Source organism: Pituophis catenifer, unplaced genomic scaffold (assembly GCF_029215685.1).
Source record: "Pituophis catenifer annectens isolate HBS135680 unplaced genomic scaffold, rPitCat1.0.hap2 SCAF_1, whole genome shotgun sequence".
NCBI classification, from domain to species: Eukaryota; Metazoa; Chordata; class Lepidosauria; order Squamata; family Colubridae; genus Pituophis; species Pituophis catenifer.
The window spans coordinates 276,059,112-276,075,826 of record NW_027256881.1 but is presented as its reverse complement, the minus strand read 5'-3'; the positions used below and the strand labels follow the sequence as shown (position 1 = coordinate 276,075,826).

Sequence of the window (16,715 nt, the reverse complement as noted above, 5' to 3'; positions counted from 1 at the left end):
GGGTTCGTTTTCCGGTTGAGAGTCGGATGTTTGCGAAGGTAGTTTTGACAGGCGGGAGCGGCTGTTGGGCAAGCGAGGCGAGCGCTCCGAACGCGCATGGTCAGAGTCGGGAGCGGAGAGGTGTTTTTTTTTTTCCCCCTTCATGAGATCGACCGCGGATTCGAGCGCGCGCCCCCGTTTCGAGGTAATCGGGTTGTGAGGGTGGAATTGCGGGGAGGGGCTCCTTCGCCGGCGGGAATGTTCTCGCTTCGTCTGCGCGGTCGGAGGGCGGATGTTTTTGGAGCTCCTTGGCCAAAGTCCAAGCCACGGAGCCTCTGCGTTGAACTTCTGTCTTTCTTTTCCCACCCTTGTCACTTCGGTCAGGCGCAGGCGCCCCTTCAACTCTGTTTTTGGGCATTTCCTTCCCTTTTTAGTGTACCTTATTTTATTCCTCAGCCTCCTGTCAAGGTTTCACTGAAAACATTTCTCCCGTCAACTTCCTTCTCTTAACTTACTTTACAGTCCCGAGCATTGTTTTCCAAAGGAACATCCTGCTTTTGTTATTGCAGAATTGTGGTCGTTTTAGCAAGCACAACCTATCATTGGCTTCACCATGTTTTGTTACATAAACCACAACTGGCTGAATTTGATATTGTTTTTTAAGCCATAATCCGCGATTAATACAACCATAGAACCTGGATTCACACATTATGTAGGCAAAAGCAAACACAATGGCTTACTGTAATGTAACATAATGGCTTAGTTAGTGTAATGTGTGATCTGAATGATAGATTTGTATTATGTGGACTGTTTAGAAAGAGAATTTATGTTAAGTAAGGTAACACTTAGGGAGAAATTGCTAAAAGCAAACTACAGGATTTGAATCATTCTAACCATAGGCATTTTCTTAATGTTAGTTTGTACTGATCAGCTTGATGTGCTAATAGTGAAAATTGCAGGGCTTTCCCTGACCTGTGACAGAAAGTGGAAATTGTATGATGCATAGATGGATGTCTTAAAGAAGAAGTCTATACGTGGATGAGGTTGGACAGAGAGATTCAGTAAACAAACACAACTGTATAGTACATACTATTGTATTGTATAGTATAGTATAGCAGAATTTGTTTGGAAATTTTGAAGGAGGGTTCCTTTTAAGTGAGTATTCTACCTGACTTCTGAAGATTTTTATGCTGTATATTGATTTGTATGGCATTGATTGCCTTGAATAACAATCAAAATAAAGTTCAAGTGTTCTGTAGCTGAAATTCTTTCAAGTGTATTGGATTTGCAGTAAAAAAAAAAAAAAAAAGGAAGGCCAGGAATGATTTAGGAGTAGTGTAGACATGCAAGTTTCTAATGCAATTTTTTCCAGTTGTTGGATTTGCTGTAGTATCACCAGACTCAAATTGGCTGATTTGAGAATAGACCTCTATTCCTACTCTGTTCTATTCTATTTGTATTGAACAATTCTACTGGCTCAGCCGATTTGATTCTGGTGATAATACAGCAAATCCGGCAACTGGAAAAAAATCGCATTACTAACTTGCATGCTCAGAGAAGTTATGTTCTGACAGAAAGGTGTGGTATTTTTCAAACTATAACCTGATTCAGCAGATTGTGTCATACAGTCAGTTAATCTTGTTTGATTTAAACTGAAAGCTGTGAAGCAGGGGGATCATCCTGGGTTAACTTGCCTTTTTTCCCCCTTGAACTGCACTGTACCGCTGGTTGGGCAAGCTAAATGCCTATTTTTCTTTAGTACCTCAACTATTGCTGCAAAATTTCAGTGGATTTTATTATAATGGTAATGCTGGAGTTGCAAAAAATGTATATAACTTTATTTTATTGCTTTGTTGGGCTTATTGAATACAGGAAATAAAAACAAATCTGCTTTCTTCATAAGCTAAAGACAGACATTCATGGGCACCAGCACTTCAAGTATAATTTCTTGAGCTCCCATTCCCACATATACATGCTTAATGTATAAAAGTACATTAAAGTACATGTATGGGTATAGATTCTCTTAAGACATTGTTTCTCAATCTTAGCAGCTTTAAGATATAGGGCCTTCAACTCCAAGAATTTTGGGCGTTGAAGTCCACTTACCTGAAAGCTGCTAATGTTGAGAAACACAGCTCTACATGAAATTGAAAAGGATTGAAAAGGAATTTACATGTTTTGCTAAATGATCAAGCCAATGGTTGCTTTTGATGTTTCATGTCTGCTTTCTTTTTTAAATTGTTCTATTATTTTTCTTTGTTAACCTTAGAACAAGTTATATATTATTGTGCGTGTATTATTCTTTGCCTCAGTGTATAAACAGAATGATTTTGAAGTATTAAAATCATAAGTTTTAGTGACTTCGTATAATCATTACTTTTGGAAAAAAATAGAGAAAGTTTGGGACACTGAATATCTAAAATTACCTTTTCCTTTCAAAGTTAATTATAACTTCATTTTCTTATAGTCCTCTTTTAAATATGTCTGAAATGAAAGGTAATGTTTGCTGGAATATATACAGGTGGTCTTCAGTTAACAACCAATCATTCAGTGACCATTTGAAGCTATGACAGCGCTGAATGAATGAATAGTGGTTAAAACTGGTCCTTGAAGTCCCAACTGCCCAGCAGCCTCTTAGTCACATGATCATAATCTCATCACTGGCCAATCAGCTAGCACTTATCTGCAACATTCTGCAGTCATGTGATTGTGATATGTAATCTTTCCTCCTGGCTTCCGAGAAGCCAGCAAGGAAAGTTGCAGGTTGCTTGTGTAAGTCTCTCCAGGGGATTGTACTAGACATCCTCCAAGGTCCCTTCCAACTCTGTTATTCTGTTATTCTCCCACATGTACTCTCTTCTTGAACCTGGTTGCACTTGTGCTGTGCCTCCCCAGCCACTTGTGAATCCTTCATCCAGCAGCTGCCATTTATCTGCCTGCTGGCCTGCTTGCAAGTGGCCTTGGGACTTGCGGCTTCCTGCTGGCTTCCCCATTGACTTTGGTTATTGGAAGCTGGCAGGAAGTTGCAAGATGGTACTGACTTAATGACCCATGTTCCTTAATTATAACAAGAAGGAATGCAGGGATTGCTGATGCTATGTGACGTGATTACCTGATGGTGCACTTTATAATCCCATTACTTAGCAATGGAAATTCTGGTCCCAACTGCCATTGTTAAGCAAGGATCCTGGATTGTAATTCAAAGACTGCCTATACAGAATAGATGTAGGTAATGTTAAGCTGCTTTGACCATGGGTTTGTCAAAAATAGATCATGCCAGATTAATTTTATTGCATTCTTTGACAAAGTGACAAAATTAGTGGACCAGAGGAATGCTGTCGATATAATTTACTTGGACTTCAGTAAAGCATTTGATAAAGTAGACCATAACATATTACTAGATAAAGTAGAAAAATGTTGGTTAGTCAGCATCACCACCAGATGGATTTGTAACTGGCTGACCAACCGCACTCAACCTGTAGTCCTCAATGGAACTGCATCTACATGGAGGGAAGTATGCAGAGGAGTACTCTAAGGCTTTGTTTTAGGCCCAGTACCCTTCAACATCTTCATCAATGACTTGGACAAGGGGATAGATGGGGAACTCATTAAATTTGCAGATGACACCAAGCTGGCAGGAATAGCCAACACTCCAGAAGATAGGCTCAAGATACAGAAGGATCTTGACAGACTTGAACATTGGGTGCTATCTAACAAAATGAAATTCAACAGTGAAAAAAGTAAGGTTCTACATTTAGGCAAGAAAAACAAAATGCACAGGTACAGTATATGTGGTACCTTGCTCAATAGTAGTAACTGTGAGAGGGTTCTTGGAGTCCTAGTGGACAACCATTTAGATATGAGCCAGCAGTGTGCAGCAGCTGCCAAAAAAGCCAACACAGTTCTGGGCTGCATAAACAGAGGGTTAGAATCAAGATCACGTGAAGTGTTAACACCACTTTATAATGCCTTGGTAAGGCCATACTTGGAATATTGCATTCAGTTTTGGTCGCCACGATGTAGAAAAGATGTTGAGACTCTAGAAAGAGTGCAGAGAAGAGCAACAAAGATGATTAGGGGACTGGAGGCTAAAACATATGAAGAACGGTTGCAGGAACTGGGTATGTCTAGTTTAATGAAAAGAAGGACTAGGGGAGACATGATAGCAGTGTTCCAATATCTCAGGGGTTGCCACAAAGAAGAGGGAGTCAAACTATTCTCCAAAGCACCTGAGGGTAGAACAAGAAGCAATGGGTGGAAACTAATCAAGGAGAGAAGCAACTTAGAACTAAGGAGAAATTTCCTGACAGAACAATTAATAAGTGGAACAACTTGCCTGCAGAAGTTGTGAATGGTCCAACACTGGAAATTTTTAAGAAGATGTTGGATAACCATTTGTCTGAAGTGGTGTAGTAGGGTTTCCTGCCTGGGCAGGGGGTTGGACTAGAAGACCTCCAAGGTCCCTTCCAACTCTGTTATTCTATTCTATTCTATCTCCTATATTTCTGTGTTAACATTACAAGTGGCAAACATCTCTACTAAAAGGATATATGCTCTACTAGTTGATGTTTAAATGTTTACTAATCTGCAAAGTGTTGTAGGTTGCTTCAGCAAAGCATAAGTTAAACAATAAATTTTAGTAAAGAATTGAACAATTGATGTTTTACAGATGCTATTTAGGTAACACAGCCACCCATGATTTGGTGCTATGAGAAAAAGGCAAATATTTGATTTGGATATTTAGAAACAGAAAACTAGTTTGGTAGCTTCCAACTCCTGGTTTCCTCAGGTTTCCTCATGCTCCTCAGAGTTTGTTTTTTTAATGTCAACCAGTAGTTTGTCTTGTAATAATAAGAAATCTCCAATGGTGTTTAATATTTGAAGAAAAAAATACACCAAATTAGATATGTCTCATTTGGTAAGAGATTCAATTATATTTCGGTCCAATGCTGAATACTGCAAATTGGAAGTGTTTTGATTAGATGCTTTCTAAGAAGTAATAGGAGTGATATGGCCAGGAACTTCAAATACTTTAATGTATTTGTACTATGTTCATCTTCAAATGGAACAGAAATATAGTTAAAATTAACTAATATGGTGAAACATCCTATATTTATGCATTAATCTGACTTTCTGCTCAAAGTATGAGCTATGTCAGTGGAAGGTATTTTTATGATTTATATGAAAATAAATACTAGTTTCCCTCTAATATTTGTGTTGGTTATTTCTTCACTGATGATTTAACAACATATTGAAACACTATCATAGATCAAATATTACTTGCATATACTTATATCACTTAGGTTTTGGGATGGCATTAGGAGAACATCTGCCATATGCTGTCTATATTTCAGAGAAAACAGAATATAAATACCACTTATAAACTAAATACCATAGTGGTATGATAATTAATAAGTACTGTATTCTGATCACTATTACCAAGTGAGAAAATTGGAATCGTTTACTATAAGCAAATTGGAGATTGTTTTTATGTTGATACTAGGGATATTGCTTTAATTGGATAAATTTAGATAATTTTGAGAATATGCTGTTGAAGTTGTTTTGAAGAGAATGAGTCACCTCATATGGTGGTTAAGGTTTCCATAGAAACTGAGGATATTGCTAAAGACAGATGGTTGGTTGCAATTTCAGCATGTTTCTAGCATTAGCTATTCATTCAAAAGAGTAAAATGTCCTGCTCTTTGTCCCTTTGGCAGCTCCTTCCATCTTTGAGAGAGGAACAAACCATAGCTGAGATTAACTTTGCAGATTTGGCAGTCTGCATTATTATTTCCTACCAATGTGTTGTATTTTGTCAAGATAGACTTCCTGCACAATAATTTTATAGTCAACTGAAGTGTAAGTGTAATGTAGATATACATTTTGATATGACTAATGACTTAATATATTAATATTAAATTAGCCATAAAATATGCAGCTAAATTCCCTTCAGTGCCCTCAAGGATTTCTTGAAATTATGGCATAATGCTTTAATATGTGGAGATATTTTTTGCTGTTACCTTTATAGAAGTTATGTTAATTTCTAATATTAGATATAGCCTTGCTTTGATCCATTTTTTAAATATTTTATTTTGGAGTCGATTACTGCTTGAGTTGATTTTAAGGATTCCCTAACACTATTAATGAGAGCCAGTGTAGTGTAATGGTCATCAATCTAGAAGCCAGGGATCATGAGTTCTAGTTCCACCTTAGGCACAAAGCCAGGTAGGTGCCCTTTGGATAGTAACTTTTTCTCAGCCCTAGGAAGGAGGCAATGGCAAATCACTTCTAAAAAACTGGAATTACAATTGTAAATCATGCCAGTCATTAAGCAGGTCACCACATAACTGCACTCAATTTTGACCTTTTTGTGGTTGTTAAGTGAATCACCAGTCAGTAAGCAAATGCAACAGTCTTTAAGTGAATCCATTGTCCATAATTGGGGTCATAAATCATGGTCACATGACCGCAGGACAGGTAAATGTGGGGTGGTTGCCAAGTGTCCAAAAAGTGATCAAATGTAGGTAGAACTACATGAGAGGTGACAAGTGCTTCCTGGTACAAGAAGGGGCACAACTGAAGCTGGCCATTCCTGGTTCCTATTCCAGCAGAAATTGTGAAACCGGAAAAACCTCCAAAGTGTACACCAGCTTCTTTAGAGGCAGCATAGGCATCAAAGGAAGCAGAGGATTTCTGTCCCAACAGTAACTCTATCTTGTAAGGATTCAGTCTTAGTCTTCTTTGGCACACCTGGTCCCCTTACAGCCTAGTGACATCAGGTTTAGATTTCCACTTCTGCTTGGCCTGGACTAGATATTAAAGATGTTTGGTTTAGATATTAGATATAAAGATATTTATATCCGCTGTAAATTGATGATACCTAATGCCAAATCAATGGAGAATCTCCACCAATAGTTTCACATAGATGTTAAACAGATGAGAGAGAGGGCTTAGCCCTAGGGATCTCACTGCAAAATTGTCATTTTGACCTGCACACCAACATATTAGTACTTCAATAAATAATTTGGACAGGCCTATTGCCTTGTCTTTTCCTATCACCTTTGTTATGAGGCTCTGAAGGGAAAGCAAATATATTGGCATAAGAGGGATAATGAAACAAAATGCAATTGCAATCAACAGTCTTATCTGTGCTCCCCCCTCAAGTTAGATATGAATGAAAGGTCTGTCACATCTAGAATGACATTTAAAGGAGGACACTTTGGGAAATACCAGGGAAATTTGTGAGATGTTTCTTCGCTGATTTGTGAATTTCTGCTGCTTCTTTTCAAGTAATCTTTTGAGCACTTGAAGCATGGAGCAATATCCAGATTTGCAAGAGGACCTGAGTCTGGAAGATACTAGTGAGTCTCTCAATCAGCTCAAATTGGCCTCTCTAGATGACAAAAATTGGCCATCAGATGAAGAGCCTGTTTTCCCAAAGTCAGGTAAGTGTTTCTGTTAATAAAACAACGGCAGGAGGTGGCAGTCAAGTTTTAAGGCAGTGGTCCCCAACCTTTGCAGCTTGGCAGCCAGGGGTGGGGGGAAGGAGAACTGAGGTGTGCGAGTGGCAGGCTGGTGTACATGCACATGCTAGTGCAGCTTGACTTACATGCATGCGCACATGCCCTGGCCTGCTACTTGTACAAGTCAAGTTGTGCACGCCGGCTCACCACTTGTGTGGCCCGGTTGCAAATAGGCCCGGTAGTGGGACACAGCCTAGGGTTTGGGGACCCCTTTTTAAGGAGTCCATAATCTGAAAATATTGCTTGTCTGTAACTTGTTAAACCAGCTCTGTCTTTCTCTGCAAGACCCTAACTGTCCTCTGCAGCTGTAGTACAGTCTCAGGAAAAGATTGGCTGTTAGTGATGCCTGCATACTCAGAAGCACTTGTTTCTCTTTGAATCCAAAATGTTGCACAACCCTGTTCTTCAGCATTCATCTTAAATTTCTTTAAGATATTGCAAAAGATCCTGACTATAAATTGTAATAAAGAACTAAGATAGTAATCAGCAAATAAGAACTGGAATATTACAGGTTGTATATAGCAAAGAAATACCTGATATAGATATCAATGCAGTAGATTATAGTTGTTCATTTTAGGATTTGTGGCAGAAGATTTTAAGTCTATTATTTTGTTCCATTAATGGTGTTTTTATATAGTTAAAGCAGATACATTTCTAAATATGTTTAAACAATCTTAGGGCATGCACCTGTCTGTTTTGAAATACCAAATGAATAAGTAAATGTACCCCATTTATACCCCACCACACCTGAATAAAGGTGCAGGTATACAGAGAAATCAATATAGCCACCCTACTGATAATGCACCTAGACATTTCTCTATAGTTCTGGACCCTTATTTAGTAAGTTTGACTTTATGTGATATTTTTCTCTCTGTTTATTTACATATGTACTGTACAGATGATACCAAGAGCTCCCCGGATTCTGCCACACATCTGCGGTGGGATGATCCCTACTATGATATTGCTAGGCACCAGATTGTGGAAGTAGCAGGTACTTTTTTGTTATAGTAGTATAATCCTTTGAAATAAAATAAATAATTTTTACAACTGTCAACAATCAAAATAAAAATTTTAATGATACCTTCTCTAGGAAATAATTGAAAGTTGCAAAGAATGGAAATAATTTTAAATTTTGAAGAACGCAGGTTGTGATCCAAGGTCTTTGATAGTGCCTGAATGATTTGTCATAAAAAACAATACCTCTCTCAGATTGAACTGCTGATTAAATGGCTATATCCATGTGGCTTTCTTGACAAAAATGGAGAATTGGTTTTGAGCCCATTTCGAGTATATTTCTTTAAATTCACATTAAATTTACAGAGCTTGGATTTTCCGGTGGGCTGCTAGCCTTACAATTGCTTTTTGACATTTCTGGATTATATATCATAACTATATACTAGAAATCATTTCCAGCAGAACAGATATTTGAAAAACTAAAGTGAGAAAACAGTACAAAAAAGTTATCAAAATTATTACAAAAAATAGTTTCCAAATTACTTTGATATATTTTGAACTTTGTAACTTTTTGTAGGACTTTTCCTCTCCCCCCCACTTTTTTTTTTTTGAAGAAAGAGAAATTTTGTCCCATTCATAGTGCAAAGGGATAATAACCTCTATCTGGAAAAGGCTGTTAGAAAGCAGCAGTAAGATGTTATTTGCTTTCAGATGACTTTTTAAAATAAACACCAGAATATGTTGGTGTTCTGAGATGTCAACTAATTTCATATATTTATATAACAGACAATTGCCAGATAAGGTGATCTGTTCAGAACTTGCAAATACTTCTAATTTTTCTGAGCCATAGCAAGCATTTTAATTCTCGGTCTAAATTATTGGGTACCTTGTTCATATGTCTAATTAATCTGTGGAACATCTGAACGTGAAAAGTCAAACCACTGTTCAAAATCATTGATAGCTAGGCTGCTAACATTTCTGTTTAGCTGATTTATATAGAGTTCTATATTCAGCTATTATCTGAATTGCATCCAGACTTAATTGAGAAGTATATGGTATGTTAATGGTTACTGGGAATGTTGTCCTAAGACTGGAAGAGTGGACAATTGTTTTTAACTTATATTTATGATTAATATTAATCATAATGCCAAATATGGTATACACCAGGGGTGTCAAACTGGCGGCCCACCTGCTGGATGCATCACGCACAGGCTATACCCACCCCAGCTCCGCAAAGGCAAAAAATTCACGATGTGTCGTGATACGTCACATGACGTGATAGAGTTTGACACCCATGGTATACATGATAGCAGATTCTCCTAGTGACTAATTAATAGAAATGAAGAATATCTTATTGTAGAAAGTAAATGATAAATAAGGAGCAAATGTCAGATACATGGATAAATGCAATTGCTGGATAGTTTTTGGACACATCTGCATAGATTTCTTTGATAGCAATAATTGTTTTAAATTTTCAAACTGCAATTCTGTAGTCTTTTTGTCCATTAGGCACTTTGAATGTATAGGATAATTGAAGGCACATTCCAGTCCTCTACAGCAAAATGCATTTAAATAACTTTTATATATAGTTTTGTAGTGTTCGTTTCTGAGAGATTTTCAGCAAGGGAGATATCTTCTTTCTCTATGTAAATATGATAGGAATGCCTTTCTGTTCTCAGGGACTGTAACTAGATATTGAACAATTCATGAAACAAGGTCTCCACTGTTAAATTATTAGATAGGGCTAAACAAAAGATAACTGTGGTACACATTGTGTTTGAATACGTAAGAATAGCTCTATTGCTGACTACCTCAGATTTCTCCCATTTGACAGAATTCATGAATAACATTCAGTGAAACTTTCATATGCTCCAGAAATATTGTTTATTTTGTGGGAAGTAAATAATGTTCATAGATTTTGTGCTGCTAATATGGTTTAATTATTTCTGTGTTCATGTTAATTTTATTTTTCTGTGTTATCTGTTTTCCATTGTAAATAGCATATTGTAGTTCAGAAGAAGGTTCATGTATTATCTATCTATTTATCTATCTATGGAGCAGGTGCAAAGCAAAAATAGCTTTAAATAAATACATGTTATGCATGTAATTTCATTTCTTTGTTTTCTGGAAGTTTATTTATTAAATGTTTATGCGCTTAATCTCTAATTATTCTGTTCACAAGTAAAAATATTTCTAATATTACAAATGCCCATTGATTTTTAGCTCTGATTTATGAGAAAAAGAAAAACTGGACTGTATTTCAATTCACTTTTCTTCTACATTTTCATTTACTATATGCACAAAAGCATTTTTCAAACATATAGAATAGGGCCTCCTAAAAGTATGTTGTATGATATAAAGCTGCAATGTGTAGAAGTAATTTCCTCAAATCAGTTGAAGTGGTCTTCTACTAAAATAAGGCATAGTTTTTTGAATCCACAATTTTCTGTTTCTGTCTATATTAATTTCACAGGAAAGGAAATTGTAAGTGCTAAAAAACAAATAACTTGTCCAGTATTATGAATTGATAGGGCTGAAATGAAATGGGATTACAGTTATTTATTTGTTTCATTTATATAGCTGCCCATCTCATATATGTGATGCTGGGTGGCTCACAAAGTTGAAACACAAAACAAAAATAAATAAATAAATAACCAAAATAATATAACAAAGACCATTAAGAACAATAAAAATGTTAAAACCATTAAAATAAGTGACAGTACAATTAAACTTCCTAACAATGTACAGTAGTCATTTAGCAGGCTCCACACCACTGTTACTTAATCTCCAGATTGTATATGCCAATCTAAGTTATGGGGGAATGATCTCTGCTTGGAATGGTTGTGTGATAAGGATTTTGGATTAGATTGCTTCTATGTAGCTTCTCTCTGCCAATCTTATAGGGCTCCCTGGTTTTCTAAGGAATTTTGAAAGATAAAACAGCTAAAAGATATCTAGAGTTTAATTGGAAAAAGACAAAGAGTGAATGTAACCCAAGTGTAAGAGCCCATTTTAGGGATTTCATTGTAGCATTAAGAGCTTCAAAACATAATACTTTGAATGCTATTATTATTGGTTGATAGCCTTGTTTAAAGTGATCCATTCCTTGCTGTGTGAATAGTTGCTGTGGGGATTTACTCTAGGAATCTGGTGGGTAATGTTGGTTGCATTTGCTCTGAATTAGACTCCAACTGGTGAGGTCTTATTGAAATGACAGTCTTGTTGTCTGGAAAGTATTTCATGGTGTGATTTCTGGGAAAATGGACAGAATCTTCACAACTGTTAGTCTGGCCATGTTTATTAGATCCTCTTGTTTATTAGATCCTTTTGTTTATTAGATCCTCTTGTTCATAGCCTCCCACCGGATAATGTGTGGATCCATGTGAAGATAAATTCTTCCTTGAGATAGGGATGCTTCCATCTGCCTTCAATGTGGTGGTGCATATCTAATCAAAAGGCCACCTCTGGACCCAACAGTTCTCAATAATTTTCATCCAATTAAAGCAAGAATGGTTCTTATACATATGGTCATGCCCCAAACCAAAGAATGACACATGGTAATTCTTCTAAACTGAGTTCTTTATTGTTTCCATACCTAAAGACAGAATCATGCTAGATTCTATCTGCTTCTGAGATCTATTAAGGAGGGCTTGTCTCTCACACAAAATATCTAAACTGGAATGCATCAAACCCTTCTCAGAATCCTACCTACCTACCTACCTACCTACCTACCTACCTACCTAGATTTCCTTGATGAGGGTGTGACATTGTCCAGATGAGGGTTGTATCAGTCGGATCTGATGCTGGCTGAGTCATAATTTTTGACCACTCCCCTTGGTCCGCCCCTTTCATGCCCAGTTTAGACTCAGTCGGCCTGAGAGAAACATCTCCTACAGATCTGGCTATACAGCCCAGGTCTGTTCAATATCACAGAATTGTAAGTCTTTTTGACCACCTTTTTATTTCTCTAGTTTAAAATTGTTACTTCCCCTTTAAATTTTTCCCCCCCTTCTATTGTAGCCTGCCGGTTTTGCCTTGCTAGAGCGTCCTAAGCTGCAGGCTTTGCTTCGCTCCTGGCGGCGGCCATTTTGAAAGCCCCATTTTAAAAGGGAACTTTTTTCCTTTTTCTTTTTCCTGTCTTTTTTGGGGGGGATTTTTTTGATCTATCCCACCAACGATTGTTTAAGGGGCTCTAGACCACAATGCCACCAACAATAATAGCGATTCCCTAATTTTAAGGGAAATCGCCAAATCGGGCTGCCGCCCACGCTACAGCGATCCCAAAACCGCTGATCAGCTGTAGAGCGGTTAATTGAAGCGCCGCGGCAATTTTAAAAGGAAAATTTTTGCCGCTTTGCCACCAACGAGTCTGCAAGTTTGGGGGGGGGGGCAGCAAGCTTCTTCTTGCCTCCCCCTGTGGCATTTCCAGCCAGTATTTTTCTCATTGTGGCTGTGGGGGCGCTGAGGAGGTCCGTTTCTAGGCTTGCCTAGACAGATACCTCCGGAGCAGAGTTTCCTCCTGCTCAAGTGTGACCTGGCAGCCATCGTGCTTAACGCCAGAGTCGTTGCCATCTCAAATTTCAACCACGTGGCGAAACTGAAACCAAAAGCTATTTCTCCAGTCGACATCGTGGTCGCAGTGAGTATACTAAAGATGGCAGATCGCTCTTCCCATGGGGAGGAAAATACTATGTACACTGGGAAGAAATCAACTTCCAAACGTAAGCACCTTTCTAAACCTGAGGAGAAGGATTTAACAAAGAGGCATAAATCTCTAGAAAAGCAAGTTAGTGAGGTGCCTGCAACTGAGCCTGGTAAGGGGACCCCCCCCATCTACCCCCCCTCCTCCCATTTCAACTGTTAGCCAGGCCTGGTCTTCGGAGGGAGAGGGTAATGTTCTTCAACAAGACCAAAGCAATTTGCAAAACCCCTTTGCAAGTCAATTAATGACCCCTGCAACTCCTGTATTTGGTGGCCATGCAGCTGCAGCTGCTTCAACAGGTGAATCCTCTATGCCTGTGCTAACCCCCGAAGATCCTTTAAAAAATGTGCCAGAAGGATTGAGAATTCTGATTGAACAGGCCATTGCTTCTAGAATGGCAGCCAATATTCATGGTCACCACTCTGGCTCTGCTATTTCAGAGCGATCTGCCCGTATTAGAATTTCTCCTGCAGTCAGTCTTACTGGCTCTCATTCTCCTGCAGCCTCCAGAGTTAGTGAAGCCTTTGTGTTTGAGGAAGAGAGACATTCTGACCTATCAGATGATGAGGGGATAATCCAAGATCAACCTGCCTTTACAGGATTATTTCCCCCCAATAAATTCAAGTCTTTATTGCATAAGGCTCGCTTAACAGCCGCCTTAAAGGAAGATGAATACTTTCAAGAGATGCAGGAGGCTCAAAAGGGTGGACTACAGGGACCTTTTTCTGAGCCCCCCCCTGAACTTTGTTATGTACCAACTCCACAACTGTTCATAGACGTGGTAAAGAAACAGTGGGCTGGGCCTGCAACCATGGCATCTGCACATGGTTCAGATAAGAAATATTATGCTGTTGCTCCAAAGTTTGCTCAACTCTTGCAAGTTCCACCTGTAGACAGTCCTGTAGCGGCCCTTTCCTCTTCTTCTTCATACGTAACTGGGGATACTTCTGAAGGTCTAAGGCCAGAAGACAAAAAGTTAGAATTTCTGTTTAAAAAGAACCATCAGGCCTCGGCATGGGCAATTCAATCAGCTTCATCAGCCTCATTTTTTAATAGAACTACCATCCTTTGGCTTCAACAGTTACAGGCAAGGGTACCCCCCAGTGAGGTTCGCCTTCATCAGGATATTAATAAAATCATTGCTGCCACTCAATTTTCGGCTGATGCAACCTTGAATTCAGCCAAATTTGCATCCAGAGCCTTAGCCTCTACAGTTTCAGCCCGCAGGATGCTCTGGCTTCGCCAATGGCCTGCTGACCTTAAGGCCAAATGGCGCTTGGCTGCAGCTCCATATTCTGCAAACAAACTATTTGGAGAATCACTTGACCCTCTTCTTGTAGAGACACGGGACAAGCGAAAAATTTTGCCCTCAACATACAAACGGGCTGAAGGAAGACCCTCTCCATATTACAGAAGGCCTTCCTTTCGTTCCTACCCCCAGGGAGGCCCCTCCAGGCAGGAATATCTTCAGGGATCCTATCGATCCTCAGACCGTCAATATTTTCGGGACAGGAGCAGACAATTCCAGCCCAAACGGTCCTTTCGGGGTTCTGGTTTCCGCCAGTCCCGCAGTCGTAAGTGACTCACTACCAAATCCTCCAGTAGGGGGTCGCCTGTCCCTCTTTGCGGACAGGTGGGAAAGGTCATCTTCAGACCTTTGGGTTCTTTCAGTTGTGAAATTCGGCCTCCCCCTGGAATTTCTCTCCAGGCCTCCAACCCGCTTTCTTCAATGTCCAACTTCCAAAAGCGAATCCAGACGTCAATTAATGAACCAAGCAGTTCAGCACCTACTACAGATTCACGCCATAGAGGAGGTCCCCCACGATCAATGGAAACAGGGGTATTATTCCATCCTGTTCGTAGTTCCAAAGCGGTCAGGGGGGTGGAGAGCCATTCTGGACTTAAAAAATCTCAACTCATACATAGTGTATCGCAGATTCAAAATGTGTTCACTAACCTCTATTCTTCAAGGGATTCGTCCCAACGATTTTCTAGTTTCCATAGACCTCATGGAGGCTTATCTTCACATTCCCATCCTGCCAAAGCATCGACAGTATCTCCGATTCAGCTATGCAGGAAAGCATTTTCAATACCGGGCTCTTCCCTTTGGACTGGCATCTGCACCAAGGGTCTTCACAAAGGTCCTGGCGGTGGTGGCGGCTCACCTGAGACAACAACCGGTAAGAATCCAGGCTTACCTGGACGATATTCTGATTCAGGCTCACTCTCAAGAGCAAGCCTTACACGACCTACACCTCACGATTCAAACCCTGAACGACCATGGGTTCTTGGTCAACTACAAAAAAAGTCAGTTAGTGCCAGTCACCAGGATCACACATCTTGGCGCCATCATAGACGCAGCCCAGGGGACCGTCTACCTAACCTTGGAACGACGGTCAGACATCAGGGACCTAGTAGCTCTCATTCGCAGAACTCCATCAGTTCCATTGGCCACTCTATCCAAGCTCTTAGGCAAGATGGTCTCCTGCGTCCAGATCGTCCCATGGGCACACCTTCACGCTCGCCACTTGCAGTGGTTCCTGCTTCCTTTTCAAAAGAAACGCCAAGCTCACACCATGTCAACAGTCAAAGTTCCACTCTCAGTCAGGCGATCGCTAGGTTGGTGGACATCGCCTTCTCTCGACAAGGGGTGTCTCTTCATGAATCACGACCGACTTGTACTCACTACAGACGCCAGCCTTCACGGATGGGGGGCTCATCTTGCATCACACGTGGCTCAGGGCCGTTGGTCTGCATCAGACCTCGCCAACCCTATCAACTGGCTGGAGCTGAAGGCCATTCGTCTCGCTCTCACGCACTTTCACCGGTTCGTGCAACACCGTCATGTTCTGGTGTTGACAGACAATATAGCGGCGAAGGCACATGTCAACCGTCAAGGGGGCACCCACTCAAAGCGCCTCATGGAGGAATCATTTCGCCTGGGCAAGTGGGCAGAACAACACCTCCTCTCCATCAGAGCGGACCACATTGCGGGGTCGGAAAACACACAGGCGGATTTCCTGAGCAGGACAGAGGTGGACAACAGCGAGTGGCAGATTCATCCCGACATATTTCATCAGATTTGCAACAGGTTCGGCATCCCAGCCATAGATCTCTTCGCCACACACCTGAACAATCAGCTTCCTCGCTTCTTCTCGAGGTTCCCGACGCCGGGGGCGGAAGGGGTCAACGCTCTCCGTCTCACCTGGCCGCCGGGTCTTCACTATGCCTTTCCACCGCTGCCTCTGATTCCGGCCCTGATTCGGAAGGTCATCGCCGACAGAGCAGAAATTATCCTCGTGGCTCCCCACTGGCCACGCCGTCCGTGGTTCGCAGACCTGGTCAGTCTCTCCACATTTCACCCTTGGAGAATTCCACCAGACGAGATTGTCCTGCGTCAGGGGAACCTTCTTCATCCGGACCCTCAGTGGCTCCAACTGACTGCATGGCGCTTGAAGGGGCCCGTCTAAGGCAGGACAATTATTCAGATAGGGTGATTCACATTGTTCAAGCCTGCAGACGTAAATCCACAGTCAGACTCTACAATATCTCCTGGC

At 40.4% G+C, this 16,715-nt stretch overlaps 1 protein-coding gene across 3 annotated transcripts in view; it reads left to right on the top strand.

Moving 5' to 3' along the window:
* Nucleotides 1–16,715, top strand: part of ARHGAP1 (Rho GTPase activating protein 1) — a 76,586-nt gene that overhangs the window by 29,370 nt on the left and 30,501 nt on the right. For 2 of the 3 annotated variants that reach the window (XM_070936453.1, XM_070936464.1), the window contains exons 1-3: nt 59–184; nt 7,270–7,424; nt 8,401–8,493. In XM_070936453.1, the coding sequence (XP_070792554.1) occupies nt 7,292–7,424; nt 8,401–8,493 (226 nt within the window). In that variant the 5' untranslated portion in view covers nt 59–184; nt 7,270–7,291. Of the gene's footprint in view, nt 1–58; nt 185–7,269; nt 7,425–8,400; nt 8,494–16,715 lie in introns of those variants that run through there. The other variant, XM_070936446.1, reaches the window with a different exon arrangement.